At 54.2% G+C, this 18,231-nt stretch overlaps 3 protein-coding genes across 3 annotated transcripts; 1 reads left to right on the top strand and 2 right to left on the bottom strand.

Moving 5' to 3' along the window:
• Nucleotides 1-4,595: 4,595 nt before the first annotated feature.
• On the bottom strand, nt 4,596-7,466 carry BDP81DRAFT_455661 (glycosyl hydrolase family 3 N terminal domain-containing protein; the record flags this gene model as incomplete). The annotated part of the gene is made up of 1 exon (XM_060593083.1): nt 4,596-7,466. The coding sequence occupies one exon, from the start codon at nt 7,464-7,466 to the stop codon at nt 4,596-4,598; it is 2,871 nt and encodes a 956-aa protein (XP_060438097.1).
• Nucleotides 7,467-10,441: 2,975 nt separating this feature from the next.
• Nucleotides 10,442-13,858, top strand: BDP81DRAFT_335132 (ABC transporter; the record flags this gene model as incomplete). The annotated part of the gene is made up of 2 exons (XM_060585826.1): nt 10,442-13,071; nt 13,126-13,858. 2 exons carry the CDS (start codon nt 10,442-10,444, stop codon nt 13,856-13,858), a joined length of 3,363 nt encoding a protein of 1,120 aa, XP_060438096.1.
• A 1,174-nt stretch (nt 13,859-15,032) lies between these two features.
• On the bottom strand, nt 15,033-17,822 carry BDP81DRAFT_335148 (glycosyl transferase family group 2-domain-containing protein; the record flags this gene model as incomplete). The annotated part of the gene is made up of 2 exons (XM_060585829.1): nt 15,033-15,221; nt 15,360-17,822. The coding sequence occupies 2 exons, from the start codon at nt 17,820-17,822 to the stop codon at nt 15,033-15,035; spliced, it is 2,652 nt and encodes an 883-aa protein (XP_060438095.1).
• Nucleotides 17,823-18,231: the final 409 nt, after the last annotated feature.

The raw sequence follows: 18,231 nt of genomic DNA, 5'->3' as shown, positions 1-18,231 counted from the left end.
CGGGTATATGAAACGACAGGATGGTTTTGTATGGTCAAGATTCGTTCTCCCAGAGCCAGAAGGAGAAGATTGCAGCCAAAAGTGGCAGCATATGATGGTGTATCATAACGATATGGGCTTGCCCAGCCACGACGTCAATGCCGGGCACCGCTCCGGCAATAGTCAAACGTTTGAACTTTAAACGGGTAGGAAGCATCCACATGGAGGGAGATGTAGCCCGGAGCTGAGGCTGAGGCTGATGAAGGCACCAGAAAGGACGTCAGGGGTTACGGTAACCACTTCAGAGGGGCGTCCGCCAAAAAGACAGACCAAGGAATGGGTGTACCATGACCGGGGACTGCAGAACGGGTGGTCACTGTGCTTCTGACCAGAAGCCTCACCCGTTCCCAGGAGACCGGCTATGCTGCAGGTCTGGTTGAAGAGCATGCTTGAGACTTCTAGTGACTCTTTCTCCCAAGACTTGGATGCTTGCGAGGAGGGGACGGTATGCAGTGTGATGGGCGAAGAAGCGAGGTTGAGGTCAGTGATTGGTCACATCGCATACAGGTGCCGATGAGTAAAACTGCTGACAGAGCAGACGTATTTTTGTCTCGAGCTCCCAGGAGAGCTCACCACCCTTGTCGATGACGACGGGAATCGCGATAGACCGACCCCAGAAGCCGGGACAGCCTAGACATGCATGCTTCTGGGGTGGGACGAGACTGCGCAGAGGTCGTAGCTGCAGCCCTACCAGGCATGGTGTCAACGATGAGAGACAGCTCATAGGGTGTTGGGGCAGGCGGTCAACGAGGGGAGGATGGCAGGGTCCCAAGAAAGGCAACGTCAGATTTTAGTGGAGGACAGATCGTATGGCATGGACTAATGGTTACGCACCCCACGCCAGTCCCGGCTCGTGATTGATCGGGCGTCCCCGGTCTATCATCAGGTGAAGATTGCATATAGCGAACGCTTTGACTATGGCGAAGGATGACCAGACTCAGAAGAAGGCATTGTCGCTGACCAGGCTGGGAGGCTCAGTTTGGCAATCCGACGGAGGTCTATTAGCTTGTTTGGTGGAGGCTTGTCGATTCGCGCCAATAGACCAATAAGACTGGAAGGGACCGTTTGCAACAGGCGTGCAGATACGACAATGAATTGTAGAGTGACGAGCGGGTCTGGCGTTCCGCCGTGGTGCCAACGGAGTAGAGGTTGGGGGTACGAAATAGCATCGAGACCGGGCACGGAGCGGAAGTATGTATGCAAGGAACTTTAGATGCAGGTGGACGCGAATGTAGAAGAACTCTGCAAGAGAGTCAAAAAGAGTCGAGCTATCTGCAAGCGTGAACCAAGCTCTGTCTCGACCTTGCATAGCTCGCGTGATGTTTGGGTATCCCAGACATGAACCACGTTGGAGTAAGTCGTAGATGCGGGGATGATTCCATAGGGCTGAATGTCAACCAGGTTGCTTTATCCGCGGGTTGGTTGGTCTGCAACTCAGCTGCCCCGCCGCTCGAAATTTCGTCCATGTGTAGGGGCTCTTGGCTCCGGTCTGGGTCCGTTGTGAGTGACTCTGGTTCTAGACTTTGGGGCATGGCTAAGCCCGTGCCTCGGCTCCCAAAGTTCCCGCCTGCTAGGGTTGTGGGCCAATGATGATGGACCGAGGGGTTTCTTCTGGAAGTCAACAATGGGCTGCTGAAGTTGAGGCTGGGAGTAGCTGTAAGACCTGGCCCTATCTGAGCAGATCGATCGACACACTGCAGCCGCAAGGAAACCCGTCTGGTCGATCACGTATCAAAGGATGGTCCATCGGAAGGAATTTGCCCCATCCGATACAGGATTCCAAGCGCCGAGCGAAAAGCATCCAAAGGTATGAGAATAGCCATGAAGAAGCCCGTGTTCGATTTTTGGCGAGGCAGACTCGCGAATGCTCTATGCCCCGGAGGAGCACTTCACGACAAGTCAAGCGCCGGAAGAGCAAAGATACCGGAAGCGCCGTCCACGGCCCAGGAAGGAAGGATTATAAGCGCGATGCGAAGCATTTGGTTTGCTGTGTTACGGCTCGGAATGTCGGACAAGGCCGGTAGCGGTAGACTCGCGCGGTAGAGCGGAAACAAGCGCGGCGACTAGTACAAGTTGGGATGAGAGGACGGGATGAAGCGTGGAAGTTGGGGAGAAGAGAACAAGAAGACCGGTGGACTGAGAAACGTCACACGGTGATCTGACAGCACGGGCTCGCAACTGCGCCACAGCTTAATACGAGTGGCCCAGTTTATAGGCTCAAGGGTGGATTATTGACCAATGTAAATCCAGAGAAAGGAGGAAGCAAGGGCCGTGATTCGCTGCGGATGTGGCTTGCCCCATCGCTCCTTCCTCAGCCATCCGGGTCCTGACAATCCGACGAGACGGCGGAAGGAGGAAGGAGGACCCTCTCGACCTTTCTTTCCTAATACGGAATCATCTTTCATGGAGGGAGCCAACCTATGTGTCTCGAGTTATTGCTCCTTCTTTGGCAGCTTCTAGCATGTCTGGAATGCAAGGTTGGAAGCAGTGCCTTGCACCCGCTCGTGCATCTCCTCCCCTGGACATCTAACCTGTGCACTTGCCGTCGTGAACTCCGCCGGAGCCGGAGCGGAGGCGAGAGTCCTATTCCTGAATATCCATAGATCATTCCAAATGGAACCTTCCCCCCCTCCCACTTCCACCTCACCTCAAATTCACCACCCCCACGCCGCACCTCACCGAGTACACTGCGATCAAAACCTCGGACTCTGGTGCACTCGCAGTGGAGTCCACTACGACGAGTACTTGCTGGTATAGCCAAATGGTCTTTGGTCGGGCGCATCATCGTACCCAATTACTCACGCTGAGACGTCACTTCCCTACGGCGGCCGACAATATGTCAGCCGTCAACATGCTGCACTCTGCTCTGTAAGCCAGAGTGAAATTATAGAACCGCCCAAGGTGATAGCACGTGATGCAAGGTAGGTACCAGCCTAGACAAGAGTTGACTGCGATCAGAACCACCTTGCATTGCAGCCCCCACTCCCCGGGCAGACAGCTCGTTGGTGAGATTTGTGAGGTTGAGCTTACATACCGCATAGCCGATCACGTGTTTCTCACTCTTTCCAATCGTTTCTCTGCTGCTGACTGCATCGGGTAACAACTCCCTGGGACTCACTGTGTCACACATCTTTTATCGAAAAGAGATGAATCGAGGTCCCCGAGCCCGGTGGCCTCCGCTTACTGTCTCACGGGTTGGGCCCTCTTCCACGTCCACGTTGCCGGGAGCCTGCTGACCACACTCCGTGAACTCCGCTAGTTTCAATATATCCTCACTGACATCATAGAAAGTCAGTAACATGCGAACGCTCCTAGATTGCATCGACAAACGGCTGCCTGGAATACTTTGAACCAAGCACACGCTGCTGTTGCCTGAATGACACTATCTCAGTGGCCACCAGTTCATTCATCATGCGCCATTCGGCACACGCTTGCTTGGGAAGCGTGGTACATCGAGAAACATATTCTTCTGGTACCTACTCGAGACGACCTCTCACCTGATGGGTGTAGTCTCAGGATCGGTCCGATCTCAACACAAACGCCTACTTCCACTTTCGCCACCATGCAACTCCATCCCTATCTCCGGAGGTGGCCTCCAACTCTGCCTTGTCCTTGACTATGGCTTTCGCCAGTGGAAGAGAATCATCATTGTCGAACCACGGCCCAAGGACATCACCCACTCCCCCGCGCCATCTATCTCATTTGTAGATGTCACACTTGGTATCAAACATTTTTGGGGAATCTCCTTTAGGCCACCATCTTCTAGGCTTACAACTCCACGGCATCTCATGGCACCCTGAAATCCCGCCACGACAGCCCAAGTACCCATTCCAACTGATCACGATATAATCTATCTCGATTCATAGCATGCCCGATACCTTCCAACGAAACCCAGAACCTTGAACAAACAGCACTTACTGATGTTGACAAAAGACACCTTATACCCGCCACCAACCATCTCACACTCACACCTAACACCCTCTACAGGTCTCCGGAAACTTTTCAACCCCGCCCATCATCAGCTCTAGGCTTCAAATCACCCAGCACATTGATGATACCGTCGTTGAGATTAAGAGCAGGAAAGGTATTCGAGTTGCAGACTTTATCATTACGGTACGTAGTCATCGTGCCATCGCCGAGGAGAAAGATTGGCGGGCCGGCGGCGAGGAAGCCTGGTAGGGGTGCGATAGGGTGAGCAGGCATGAGCATGCCTTTTTAGAGGGGGATGCCGACCATGTTGGTGTAGTCTTGGGGTGGTGTTGATGGTGGACGAAATGAAGAGCCGGCTCTCGGGATTTCCACCATACTCATGCACGACGAACAGACACATAGTCAAGTCAAGTAGCGCTCAATTGAACCGTGATGGTAATCAAGCAGCTCTATTCATATTCTACCAGCATAGATCAGTCACCTTCGCGAGGCTCCAGGTAGCCTAGTCATGAACAACACCAAAATAGAAACCAAACCCCCCCATGTGTGTTTTTCTCTCACAATCTTCAATTCATAACCATCAATGGCTTCAAACCAGCGGAAACCAATAAAATATACAACAACAACTACCAACTGCCCAATTGCGTCAAATGTCTCGAGCTCTCGCCAACAAGGAACGAATACTCCCCAAACGTAATCATCGCCCAATTCTGTTGCCGCACGTCCCAGTAGCTGAGGTCGCGCCGTGTCACGTTGAATGTGACCGTCTTCTTCTCGCCCTTTTCCAAGTTGAACTTGTCAAATCCACGAAGAACCTTGACGGGGAAGTCCACGCCGTGCACGTTCTTTGGGTACGACATGTACAATTGGGGGACGACCTTGCCGGCTACGGCGCCAGTATTGGTAACGTCCGCCTTGACGGTGACATATGTCTCCCACAGGTCGGGGTTACCGCCCTCCTCGCCGCCGGCTTGGGATGGAGGCTGCTTCACCTCATATCCGTCTGGGTAAGGGTACGGGTCCGAGGAGATGTCGTCCACGGTATCCAAGTATGGGTATACATACTTCCCGAGCTTGCGGAAGCCTTCCGGGAACAACGCCACCTTCTTGTCGGGGATCTTGTCGCTAAACTTTGGTGGCTCCGCAGCGGGCGCTGGACGAGGCGATGGAAGTGCGCTCTTCTCCTTGACGCCCTCGACAACGACGTTGGAGAATTCGAAGCTCGTGTATGACAGGCCGAATCCGAATTCGAAACGGGGTTCGATGTTGTTCTTGTCAAAGTGTCGGTAGTCGATGTAGAGTCCTTCAGAAAAGTCTTGTTGGGGCACCACGCCGTTGGGCAGGTACAAGATCTGTCCGGCAGGTCCAAAGTCCTTCAAAGACTTGGGAATCGTGTACGGCAGCTTGCCACTGGGGTTGACGTCGCCAAAGATCACGTCTGCCAGCGCGTTGCCACTCTCTTCTCCCGGGAGGTTCGCGTAGAGGACTGCCTTGACGCCGGGGTGGTCGATCCAGCGTTCCATTTCGACGGGCCCGACGGAATGAATAACAACGATGGTGTCACCACCTGCTGAATTGCCTTCACCTTTGCCGCAGTTATTGGCGACCAGGAGGATCAGGTCATCTCCTCCCTTCTGCAACTTGAGATCGTTTCGATCCCCGCCAATGCCTCCCCACGCCAGGAAGCCTTCTCCCGAGTCCGCGTTGGCAAATACAATGCAGACATCCTGGTTGTGCAGGATGGATGGGTCCTTCTGGGATGGGGGCGAGTTTGTGAGATACTCGGATAGCTCAACCTTGTCGGACTTGAAGCCCTTCTTCAAGGCTTCGACAGGAGTAACGAGGTACGGAAATTCCACCGCACCGCTACCCCAGCCCGAGCCCAGTGTTCCTTGATTGCAGCCGCGGTCAGCGCAGTAATTCGGTCCGTTACCCGGGCCAGCGTCCTCGCCAAAAATTCCAATCTTCAGTTTGCCCTCGTGGCGTTTGCGCTTCGCATCGATGAAGCCGTCTCTGCTGATTGGCAGCACGTCCTTATTCTTGAGCAGGACTGTGCCCTCGGCAGCAACACGGCGGGCAATATCAGAGTGATTGCCTTGCACATTAACGTACTTGTTGACCTCGAACTCTGGTTGGGGTGTCTTGCTGCCGGGAGCGAGGGTACCCATCTTGTCGTTGGTCCAGGAGGAAAAGTTGGGAAGCTCATCCGGGTAAAGTTTCTTGTCGTCCTGTCCTAGCTTGTACCAGGAGGCAACGATACGAACAGCCATATCATCCAGTCGTTCGACAGGAACGGATCCATTGAGGACGGCTCGAGTAAGCTCGGGGCCCCAGAGAGATTTTCCATTCTGCCAGAATAGACCATCACCGGGCATCGTCATATCCAAACCTGCGAGAGCGCTGCCGACGCCTGAACGTTGTGCAAGCCAATCGCTCATTACGAACCCTTGGAAGCCCATCTCGTCCTTCAGAATACCGTTGAGAAGCTTGGAGTTGTCGCAAGCGTACGAGTTGTTGACCTGGTTGTAAGAGCACATGACACTGGCGACGCCAGCCTTGACGGCATCGAGGAATGGCCATGCGTACAGCTCGTGCATGGCTCGGTCGTCAATGTTGCTAGAGATGGCATTGGGCAATCCCCATTCCCAGCTTTGGCGGAAATGCTCTTGCTCATTGGCGACAAAGTGCTTAATAGTAGCCATGACGCCCTCCTCCTGAATGCCCTTGATCGTCTCGGCGGCGGCAATACCCGACAGGTAGGGGTCGGCGCCGAAGCCCTCCCAGTTGCGACCACCGGCAGGTAGTCGACCAAGGGGGCCAACGCAGGGTCCGAGGAGCACATTGATGCCCTTGCCTCGGGCTTCTTGTCCATGCGCCTTTCCTCGCTGATACATCAATTCTTTGTTCCAGGTAGCGCCCACAGTGACGCCGGCAGGAAACGCGGTCGCGTTGTCGGCAAACCGGATTCCGAGGGGACCATCTTGTAATTGAAGCTGCGGGAAGCCGACGTGGACGGCAGGGCCAGTCGTACCGACGGCGAGACCCATCATCCAGCCAGTTCCTGTTGTAATGTTGACCTTCTCGGGCAACGTCATCTTGGCAACCATCTCTCCGGCCTTTTTGTAGCTCTCGGCCCAATTCTTGGATATGCCACCCTTTGGGGTCGGGTACCACGGCGGTGACATGCCGGTTGGGGGCGCGCCCTTGAACTTCTTGTACATGATGGCTCCTCCGGCGCTGATGAATACCCACATTATGAAGACGACGGCGGTGATGAGCAGGCATAGCTTCGAGCGACCTTGGAAAAGCCTTCTGAAAGCAGCAATGCAGCCCCTCGGCCTAGCGGAAAGGAAGGCGGGCTTGGGGAACCTTGACTCCTGCTTCTCTTCGTTACGCTCGAGGTAGTCGGTGGCGTCGATGTCGGAGCCGTCGTCGGATTCTCCATCGTAGGAGCGGCGGGACTTGTCGCCCAAGAGTCCTTCTTTGCTGGGGTCCATGGCGGACAGATTGAATGGTTCGTGTTCTGTCCGCGGCTGTGGTTATGGTTTCGCCCAAGAGGAAGTCAAATGCCTTCGATCTTGGGTAGATGATAAACAATAGAGGCTCGATCTGTCTCTGATGAGCGCAACAGTCCGGTTCAGTGACTGGTTGTGGCAGCACGGTTCGACTGGCGGACCATTGCTCAACACGCTTCCGTACAAGGTCTTGGAACGAAGCAGTTGAGATGCGTGTCGAAGACGATTGGGTTATCTACGGGACGGTGCTAGCAACTCGAATACGGTCAATCGAGATTGGGGTCTGGTGGGAAGTGAAGAGTATAGGCGAGCTCGGAAGTCGACGTGATGTCAGTGTCGGGTCAAGACGATCAGACAAAGACGTGTGAAGACAAGAAGGGAAGGGTTGGAAGAATGACAAAACAATTTGCAGGGACCGGGACGAGGGGGGACGGGGTGTCAGGTCTGTTCCCCCAAGGTTTAGAATCGCAGCACCGCGGCTTATTCCTTTGGCGTGCTGGCGGCGTGCTGGCGGCGTGCTGGCGTGCTTAACCTTTCGTAAACCACGCTGCTGAGTGCAGACTGCAGAAGGGATCAGGCCGTGCCCGCCTGGAGTTGGGAGCTTCCGGTTGAAACAGTGGGGGAATCTGGGTCAACCTAGGAACGTATCCCGTACCTTACTTCGTACCTAGTGGTCCACGGTCCACGGGTCGCCCCACGCTTGGACCTCTGCCCCTGTCTTAGTGACGTCCCCTAAGTTCCTCCAAAATTCCCATCCGTTTGTTTGCAACTTTGCTGAGGTTCATAGCCATCCTCAAGGGTCTTAGGTAAGCCTATCCGTACCTGGGCACCGGAGATCTCCCGCTTGGATCCGATGGAGTCCATCCCGTCTTACATTACACCTCACGGCTCACCTCAGTCTCAAGATGCGATACCGAATGACCCACTGATGGTAGAAACATTGACGAAAATTGGCAGACGATATCAGGTGCTCGTGGCCGTGTTTTCTTCCTTTGATAAACCTAACCCGACGTCACATTTCGATTTTTACATGAAGCAGGGAGCCATCTGCCGTCCGCCTGTTCTCAGCAGAAATAACGTCCATGAGCTGAGACTGGGTGCAAAAAGCAAGCTCCTCTATCCCCAATTTCGCACGAGTTACCGCCATCCTCCAGCGTTCTTCGGGAAAGAGAAACATGATGTCTCAGCTAGATGTTCATGACCAACGATGTGCTGGGCAAGGTTCAAAAGCCGGCAACAGGAATGTGCGGGACCGATGCGAGAAGCAAAACCAATCTATGGCGGGGACCCAGACGGTGATCCAAACGCCACGGGTGGAAACGTTCCAGGCTCTCGATCATAAGGCTTCCACGCTTCTTTCTTCGTCCGACGGGTGCTCTGGTCTACTTATGCTCTCATGCCGGTGTCAAGCATCAGCCTGGCCAGTTTGCTAACCACCTCAGCATAGGAAATACCTTCACGGAACCATCACGAGGCCATGTTCATCACAGATCGAAAAGAATAATGATATGCAATTACCAACTTCCCTTGGAGCGCCCTTGGACAAAATCTTCGACAGATATTTCCAGCATCTTGATAAGGCTTGCGGCGTACGAGACAGTCGATGTGCAAATCAAATCACACTTTAGAATGGGCCTAGATCAGCCTGACGACCTCAGAGAGCCTTGCATGTTTTGTGCACCCCATAAAACATGACGTCGAACTCGTCTCGAACATTTTTTGCGGTAATTAGTTTACGGTACGAATGGGAAGAGTTTTGGGGGCGGAGGAGGCCAAGTCCAAGAGCAACGGACACTGCGGCCTCAGCTTAAGCGGCTGCAGTCGAAACTTTGCTGGTTATGGCTGCCACATGTGAAGAGGTTTGTTGGGTCGTCCTGTACGCCACACATCAATCTCCACACAGCTTATCGCCATGAAGGCAATCATTTCTGCGTGGAGTATCCGTGAGGCAGAGCATAACGGTGTTACAGACTATCTACTAAGTAGATGGAAGAGGCCTGCCATTATAACGCAGTGCGAGCGCAACTCCTCCATGTTACCTTTGGGAACAAATGAGAGAATGCGCAACAACGCAGCCTTTATTCGACTGCTGGAACACTCGCTGATCAGAGGCTCCTGTGCACAAACACGGCCGCAAGTTTGAATTTGTTGGATTCTTGAAACGAGACGAAGGGACAGTGACCTTTTAGCCGAGTCTTTTGCGCTGACGCTGAGGCGGGACGCAACCGCGGGGTGGGCCGGGCTTCTGCAACGGGGTTTTGGCACCGGCACCGGAGCAACCACGCCCGGAAGTATTCAATCTGTTGAGGAGAATCATCCAAAAACTTCAAGGGGGGAGAGATAAACGATTTTCCGCTGGACCCCTTGAATTCCTTTTCTCTGCCGAGCAACAAGAGTTGCGTAGTTGGATTGGTAATTCGGGCATCAAGAGCCCTTGACTGGTTCGCAGGCGGAGCGAAAAAGATGAGGTACGGAGCCCCGCGGTACGTACTCTTTTATCGCTACGGAGATTGGAGGCGAAGGTGGAGATGAGTAAGCCAGCACAACCAATGAGACGTCTCCGATAGGGGGCGGGATACAAAAGTTGAATTTTTTTTTTTCACATGGGCCAAGGATGCGATTCTGCTGGTGGATGAAGAAACAAAGAGGGAAAAAACAAAAAAAAAAACTGCGCCCGGACTTGCAGCGCCCAATCTAAAAAAAAATTCTGTGTTGCGACGGAGGGACACTTGTTGCTGACGACCTACACCAACACAAACTCGCCGTCCCACGAGAGAGAGGACAGACGAGAGCATCTTTCTTTTCCCCGCGAAACTCTTCCGGTTTTTCCTCCTTCGAAATTGCAGAAGTGAGGTCCCTTTTTCGCGCGCGCTCTCTCTCCCTCGACCTCCCTCTCTCTTCTTTCTCTTCTTTTCCGACCCTCCGACCCCTCTCTCCGAGTGCTGGTTGTCGCTTCCATGCCTCACCCTGTAACCCCGCCCTTATCGCAGCAGGAACAACACCAAGCGAACATGACCGTCGTGGCCAAGGGCGATGCCCCTCCCCCGCCATCCCAAGAAGAGGTTTCCGCCTTCCTGACCTCGATCTTCACTGCCACCACATCCGCCGCCTCAGTCGATGCCGCCTACGGTCTTTGCGAAGTCTTGAACAACACGGTCGGATACCAAGGCCTTACTCAATATGGCATTCTCGCCGAGATCAAGAAGTCTGCCGCCAACAAGAAGTCCCCTCAGCTTCGCGAGTGCGCTCAGAACCTGTTGGGTGCTCTCTTTGAGCGAATGCCCCCCAAGTCGCCCCTGAGCGAAGTTGTCTTCCTTGTGCAGGACAACAGCATAGTGCCTATCGCTCTCGATGCCCTTTCCGACAAAGGCTCCGTCGTCCGCGAGTCGGCCCAATATGCGCTGGACGCTCTCTTCAACAACCTGAGCCCCGAGGCCCTCATTGCTGGTCTGTTGCCCGTCCTTCACACCTACCTGTCCAAGAGGACCGGAAAGTGGCAGGGAACTGCTGCTGCCCTCCTCCTGCTCCAGAAGATCGCCGAGAAGGCCAAGCAGACTGTCGGCTCTACACAGGAGCAGGCCGAAGAGCAGGATGTCCTCCGTGAGGCCATCGGAACCAAGCTGGCTGGCCTCATCCCCATCGTCGAGGGCGGCATGCACGACCTCAAGGTCGAGGTCGAGAAGCAGTCTGTCCAGACTATGACCGCCCTCACCGGACTCCTCTCCAACGACGACGTCGCTCCTCGCGTTCCCCTCCTCATCGAGACCATGCACCACCCCTCCACCGAAACTCTTCGCAAGGCCATCCACGCCCTGTCCATGACGACCTTTGTCGCCATCGTCACCTCTCCCGTCCTTGCTCTCTTGACGCCCCTGCTGGAGCGTTCCCTCAACACCCCCTCCACCGCTCAGGAGGTTCTTCGCCAGACCGTCGTTGTCGTCGAGAACTTGACAAAGCTAGTCCACGACCCGATCGAGGCCAGAACCTTCCTGCCCAAGCTGCAGCCTGGTGTGAAGGGTGTCTACGACCGCGCCTCCCTTCCCGAGGTCCGAGAGCTGGCTAAGAGAGCCTTGGATGTCATTGAGAAGGCCATGGGTGACGACAAGGACGTCATCGAGCGTGTCTCTGCCGAGGACGTCGGCAAGATCCTCGATGCCGAGATCAAGAAGAGCGGCGGCCTTGCGGCTTCCGACATCTACAAGGTGGCTCGCCCTTACATCTGCGAGCAGGTTGCTGAGGACGTCAACCACCGTTTCGTTCAGCGCATCTCTGGACGTATCGCACCTTACCTGCAGGCCTTGGCCCCGGGTTCCAACACCGCCATCGCCGATAGCGTTCAAAAGTACTACGTCGATGAGGACGAGCGCAAGTTCGGTGTTCCCGAGAAGGAGGATGATGGCGAGACGGAGATTGTCAATGCCCACTTCTCCCTGGCGTACGGTGGTATGCTGCTGCTTTCCCACACCAACTTGAGACTGCTCAAGGGTCACCGTTACGGTCTCTGTGGTCGCAACGGTGCCGGCAAGTCTACGCTGATGCGCAGTATCGCCAACGGCAAGCTCGAGGGATTCCCTCCCCAGGACGTCCTTCGTACCATCTACGTCGAGCACAACCAGGGTGAGGATGCCGACATTAGCATTCTGGACTTTGTCCTCAAGGACGACGAGATCGCGGCTCGCGGTCGTTCCAAGGTTGTCGAGGTTCTTGACGAGTTCGGCTTCGGCAGTGGCCCTGACGAGCGCCAGTCGCACAAGGTCGGCTCCCTGTCCGGTGGATGGAAGATGAAGTTGGCCTTGGCTCGTGCCATGCTGAAAGGCGCGGATGTCCTGTTGTTGGACGAACCTACTAACCACTTGGATGTTGCCAACATTGCCTGGCTCGAGAACTACCTCAAGACTCACCCCGACATCACCAGTTTGATTGTTTCTCACGACTCCGGTTTCCTCGACAACGTCACCACGGATATCTACCACTACGAGCCCAACAAGAAGCTCGCCTGCTACAAGGGCAACCTGGCCAACTTTGTCAAGGTCCGCCCCGAGGCAAAGAGCTACTACACGCTCTCCGCTTCTCAGGTTCAGTTCAAGTTCCCGCCTCCGGGTATCTTGACTGGTGTCAAGTCCCTGACCCGTGCCATCATTCGCATGTCCAACGTCTCATACCAATACCCCAAGGCCCCCAAGCCCTCTCTCGCCGAGGTTACTTGCCAGCTTACTCTTTCGTCCAGAGTGGCCATTATTGGCCCCAACGGTGCCGGCAAGTCCACTCTCATCAAGATCCTCACTGGCGAGGTCATCCCCAGCACCGGAAAGGTCGAGAAGCACCCCAACTTGCGTATCGGTTACATCAAGCAGCACGCCCTCGAGCACGTCGAGATGCATCTTGAAAAGACCCCCAACCAGTACCTGCAGTGGCGTTACGCCAACGGTGACGATCGCGAGGTCCACATGAAGCAGACCCGTATGCTCTCCGGCAAGGATCGCGAGCAGATGGATAAGCTCATCGACCTCAAGGACGGCAAGTCCGCTCGTCAGCTTGAGACTATCGTCGGTCGTCAAAAGTACAAGAAGACATTCCAGTACGAAATGTAAGCATACACCCCTTCTCCCGAATGCACGGCACGCGGACTGACACGACGCAGTAAATGGCGCGGATACCTTCCCAAGTACAACACCCAGGTGTCCCGCGAGACCATGATCGAGTGGGGCTTCGACAAGCTCATCCAGGAGTTTGACGACCACGAGGCCTCTCGCGAGGGTCTCGGTTACCGTGAGCTCCAGCCCACTGTCATTTCCAAGCACTTTGAGGACCTTGGCCTGGACCCCGAGATTGCCAACCACAACGAGATTGGCTCCCTGTCCGGTGGCCAGAAGGTCAAGGTTGTCATTGCTGGTGCCATGTGGAACAACCCTCACTTGCTGGTTCTCGACGAGCCGACCAACTTCTTGGACCGTGACTCCCTCGGCGGTCTCGCCGTCGCCATTCGCGAGTTCAAGGGCGGTGTCATCCTCATTTCCCATAACGAGGAGTTCGTCGGCGCCCTGTGCTCCGAGCAGTGGCACGTCAACGACGGCCGCGTCGCCCTCCGCGGCAACGCCGCCATCAACCTCGGCTCCTTTGAGGACAACAGCAGCGTGCCCGGAAGCGCCATCGCCTCCACCGCCGTTTCCTCCGTCGCCAACAGTGCCGTCAACAGTGCCGTCAACTCGGGTGCCGAGGATAATTCTGAAATGAAGTTCCGCGCCAGAAAGAAGAAGAAGAAGACCAAGAAGGAGCTCAAGGAGCAGGAGGTCCGTCGTCGTCTCAGACATATTGAGTGGCTCAACAGCCCCAAGGGAACGCCCCATCCCGCCGACACGGACGACGAGGAATAAGTTGGTTTTACGACGACTCACGAAAAGATGGTTAATAACGAGCGATACCTTGTTCTTTTTTTCTGTGGTGCTGGCTTTTAAGATTGAAAGAGAGTATGACCAGAACATACAGACGAGGTCCACCTCCTTTTTCTACGAGAGGAAAAAAGTTGGGATTTTTGCTTTCAAGAGATATCTTGGGAATAGAAGGGATGAGGCAACAGTAGAGATGCCGTGATCCTCTTTGCCCCCATCCGTGTTCAGACGGGATTAGAAGGCGTTCTGCATATAGATGGGATCCAGGATGGGTTTTTTTTTTCTCCTTACTTTTCCTATGTTTTTTTGTTGTTTTTTTCATGTGGTTGATCTTGCTCCTTCCTGCTGCCCTCAAAGATTGTTGCGTTAGACATGAGAAAGACATCCTCGTTCCCTAGATAGCTATTGTGAAACGATGGAACGAAAACTCGATTCGATTCAATTTTTGCAATATCTAGCCTCGTACTATGTGATGTGTGTGGTCTTGGGGTCATAACCTAGGAAGAGATCTCCTTCATTCTTATCCAGCCACGATAAGTAGCCCTGCTCGCCAATCCAAGTCACAGAAGCCTGTTTTTCGTCACTCGGGACTACAGCTAGAAAATATACACGGTACTCGAGCACTAGATCGCGCGGTCTAAGAGTTTTGGTTCAAGAGCGGACGCAGTCCTAGTATCACGACACATTAGACAGAGTGAGATGAATAAAGAATGTGGCTCAATTTTCTCTAAGTTTGTGCTAGTGGAATAATATGCCAACACTTGGGCGTGCGTGTGTGTCTAGTGACCATCATCTACCTCATGCCCTATCCTGTGGTCTAACCTATATATCCCCAATCATTTGATTCCGTGATGAGCCACCTCATAGTCATAATAATTAAGCTTTATATGTAAACGATAGAGATATCTCTGCATGATATCTTTTGATGAAATGGAAAGAAAAGGAAAAAAAAAGAAGAAAAAAAAAACAAGAGCGCCACTGATCATGTCGTGGTCTGCTCAAGCTGGGATCTAGGTATCAAAGCCCCGCGCAACTCCGTCCCATGTCTATACCGTTGCGGGAAAACGCCCACTGTACAATGTTTATCGCCTCGTACGGCTCATGAAAATAGTAAATAGCATTGATGCGCTGAAATATCCGACGTGGTATTTCTTTTTGTCTACCACGAGAAGGTCATGAGCGCAGGGTTGAGGGCGATGGGCAGGAGCAAGTGACTGGCCGAAACGGTAGCCATGGGGAGGATGGCGACGAAGTCGGTGATGCGCCAGTCGTGGGGGACGAAGTCGGCAACGGCAAGGATGATCATGCCGGCGATGAAGATGCAGGAGAAGAGCATGGAGAATTTGAACTAGTCACAGAACGTTAGCGTCGGCTCAGATTGGATACGAAGGATTGGAAATTGGAATGCATGGCCATGAATAAGCACCACTGGAATGTGGAGCAAACACCTGCCATTAGCAAGGGAGGATGGTATATAATAGCTTACCTTCTTCAAAACCTTGGGCACCTCGATGAAGAAGTTGGAGAACTCGGCTTCCTTGGAGGTCGAACCCCAGGTCATGTCGATCTCGAACATGTGGGCCAAAAGAGCCTGACTAACGTGGAGACTGAGGCCACCGAGGAAGATGGCAAGAAGGAACGTCCACTTGAGGTTCTCGAAGAAGGCCATCAACAAGCTCTTCTCACCCAAACGGTAACGCATGATGGCGAGGGCGACATTTCCGAGACCATTGAAGACAATGATGATGGAGAACCAGACCTGCCACGAGTCGACATAGTACTTGTCAAGGTATCCGTTGTACCAGCCCATGAGGAAGTAGTTGACCGAGGTCATGATCCAGGCGGCGCCGATAGCGTAGTAAGTACCAATGTACGAGATGACGGTAATCTTGGAGGTGAAACGAATGTTGCTGAACAAGAAGGTGCGGAACAGCGGGGTGAAGGGACCTCTCCAGAGCCAAGTGCGGATGGGGTGGAAGAGAAGCTCGTTGCAGCCATAGGCGTACTTCTCCCAACGGGCAAGCTCATCGTACACAGTAAGCGACACACCTTCCTTGAAGCCTTCACCAGCCCAAGCAGCTAAGCGAATGATGTAGCCCTTGCACTGGAGACGAAGCGACATGTCAAAGTCCTCAGACACGTGAGACTCAGACCAGAACTTTTCGTAGCCATCCTCATCGTAGTAGCCGACCTGCTGAATGGCGCTCCAGCGAAGAATGGCGTTGTGACCGACGAAAGGCGCAACATCACCGTTGGACACAGTGTACCGAATGGCGCTGTAGATGAGGTTGGTGAAGAAAGTAATACCGTTCTCGAAGTAGGTGTGGACAACCTGCATGACACCGGACGAGAATTGCATGATACCGACGTCGGGGGACTGCTCCATTTCGGAAACGGCGTCGAGGAAGCAATCGGCAGGAACTTGGGTGTCAGAGTCGATGATGAGAATGTAGTCGCCAACACGAATGTTACCGTCAGCCCATGCACGGCCATCGTCCTCGAGAACCTCCTTGAGAGCCTGCTCGTAAGCCTGTGCCTCATCGTGCTGGGTCCACTCGTTGGGGCGGTTAATGGCCTGGAGCTTCTCTTCGACCTTGAGGGAGATCATCAAACCGAAGTTCATGTTGGATGCCTTCTTGAACTTGCCCTTACGGGTAAAGCCATTCTCGCCGTGCTTGGGGCGGGCAACCCATCCAATGCTGTTGTCCGCGTAGAACTCGATGCGGGCGCGGCGCTCCTCCTCAGAAATCAACTGGAGACCGTCGTCGTTCATGAACATGTTGGCAGAGCCACCCTGGAGTTCATAGGTAGACATGGCCTGCTTGATGGACTTGACGGTAGGAACAATGACACCACCGAGACCCTCCTTGTAGACAGGGCACTGGACGGTAACGTGGGGCAGGAAAGAGCTCTGCAGTCTTGGAGGGGGGCGAGCTGAGTAGAACTTGGAGTTGATCGTCAACTGACGAATAGGTCCGAAGATCTGAGCCAAGCAACCGACGATGACCTGGGCGAAGAACAGGGTGAAGAAGATCTGAAGCGGGAAGAGGGCGACGAGAGCCAGACGAAGGTAGTCTCCGTCAACAGAGACTTCGATTGCAAGCTGTCTCCAAGCAGCGCCGAGGGAAACGACAACGAGAACCAGGGTGATGGACACAAGGTAGGTGTTGAGGAGGTGAACGGGGCGCTTCTCGGGCTTGATCTGGCCGCTTTCCTCGTCAATCTCGTACTCGCCGACATTGGGGCCCTTCTTCTCGTCACCCTCCTCTTCTTCTGCGCCGGCTTTCCAGACAAGCTCCATGAGCTCAGACTCGATAGCCTTGGCTCTTTGAACCAGGTGGAGCGCATCGTCATCCCAGACAATGAGAAGGCCCTCAGCAGCGATGAAGGCAGCGAATTGATGCTTTCTCGCTCTGGGAAGGTCCTCGACGGTGGGCAGAATCTGGACTCGGAGTCCGTTCATCAGAGGGACGTCGACGGCGTCAGGCGACCACTGGAGGAAAGTCTTGATGACACGCGAGTTCACCGTCATGGCGCACTGAACGTTGAGAGCTGAGCAAGCCTCAGCGAAGGGGGAGGTGCCCAGTTGCGGAGGGCACGCCATGTACTGGCCCCTGGCCTTGCGCAAGAGAACGCCCTCGACCTCACCGGATCCATCACTGACCCAGAGGTGAGAGCATTGCTGCTGGTAGAGGTAGTTGACCATGACCTCATGCTTGATGTCGTCGAGGAACATGGAGCTGCCATTGGAGTGCGTCGATCTGCCGGAAATGGACTGAGGGCGAGAGTTGTAGCGAGGAGTAGGTGGCTGGAGTTCCATATCGTTCGTGCTCGTTCTGTTCGAGTCCTTTTCCATGACTTGAGCCTGGTTGCCGCGGCCGGGCTGCGGTGGGCTGCCACGGCCAGAAGCTTCAGGCTTCTCAGCCTTGAAATAGCCACCGAGACCCATCGTGTTGATGAAGGGCGTGGTAGCTTCTGGGAGGTGTTGGAGAGTCGTCGACCAAGTGCGGTACGATTCGAGCTACTTTGATATTGTTAGTCACAAGCTTGCTCCGAGTGGAACTGGCACAGCATGATGGTTGCGCACCTCTATTTGTTACACAAGAGCAATGCAGTGGGAGCTGCCGCGTTCGAACTCGGGTCGAACGAAGTAAGCTTGAACAGACGATGAAGCCAAAGCCGGGGCAAGTGACCAAGCCAGGTGTGAGGTCAGGTGGGCAGTGATAGCGAGTGTGTAGGCTTCCGAGTGGAACCAGAGGCTGATGATAGCGAACGTATGAAAGATGTTCAAGCAACCATGAACAAAGGCGCCGGGTTGTCGGATCGAGTCGAATTAAAGTCGAGTCGAGGAATGTGGA

The sequence above is a fragment of the Colletotrichum phormii genome (assembly GCF_030913505.1).
Source record: "Colletotrichum phormii strain CBS 102054 chromosome Unknown BDP81scaffold_39, whole genome shotgun sequence".
NCBI classification, from domain to species: Eukaryota; Fungi; Ascomycota; class Sordariomycetes; order Glomerellales; family Glomerellaceae; genus Colletotrichum; species Colletotrichum phormii.
Note: the sequence above shows the minus strand (reverse complement) of the source record. Positions and strands in the feature narration are given on the sequence as shown.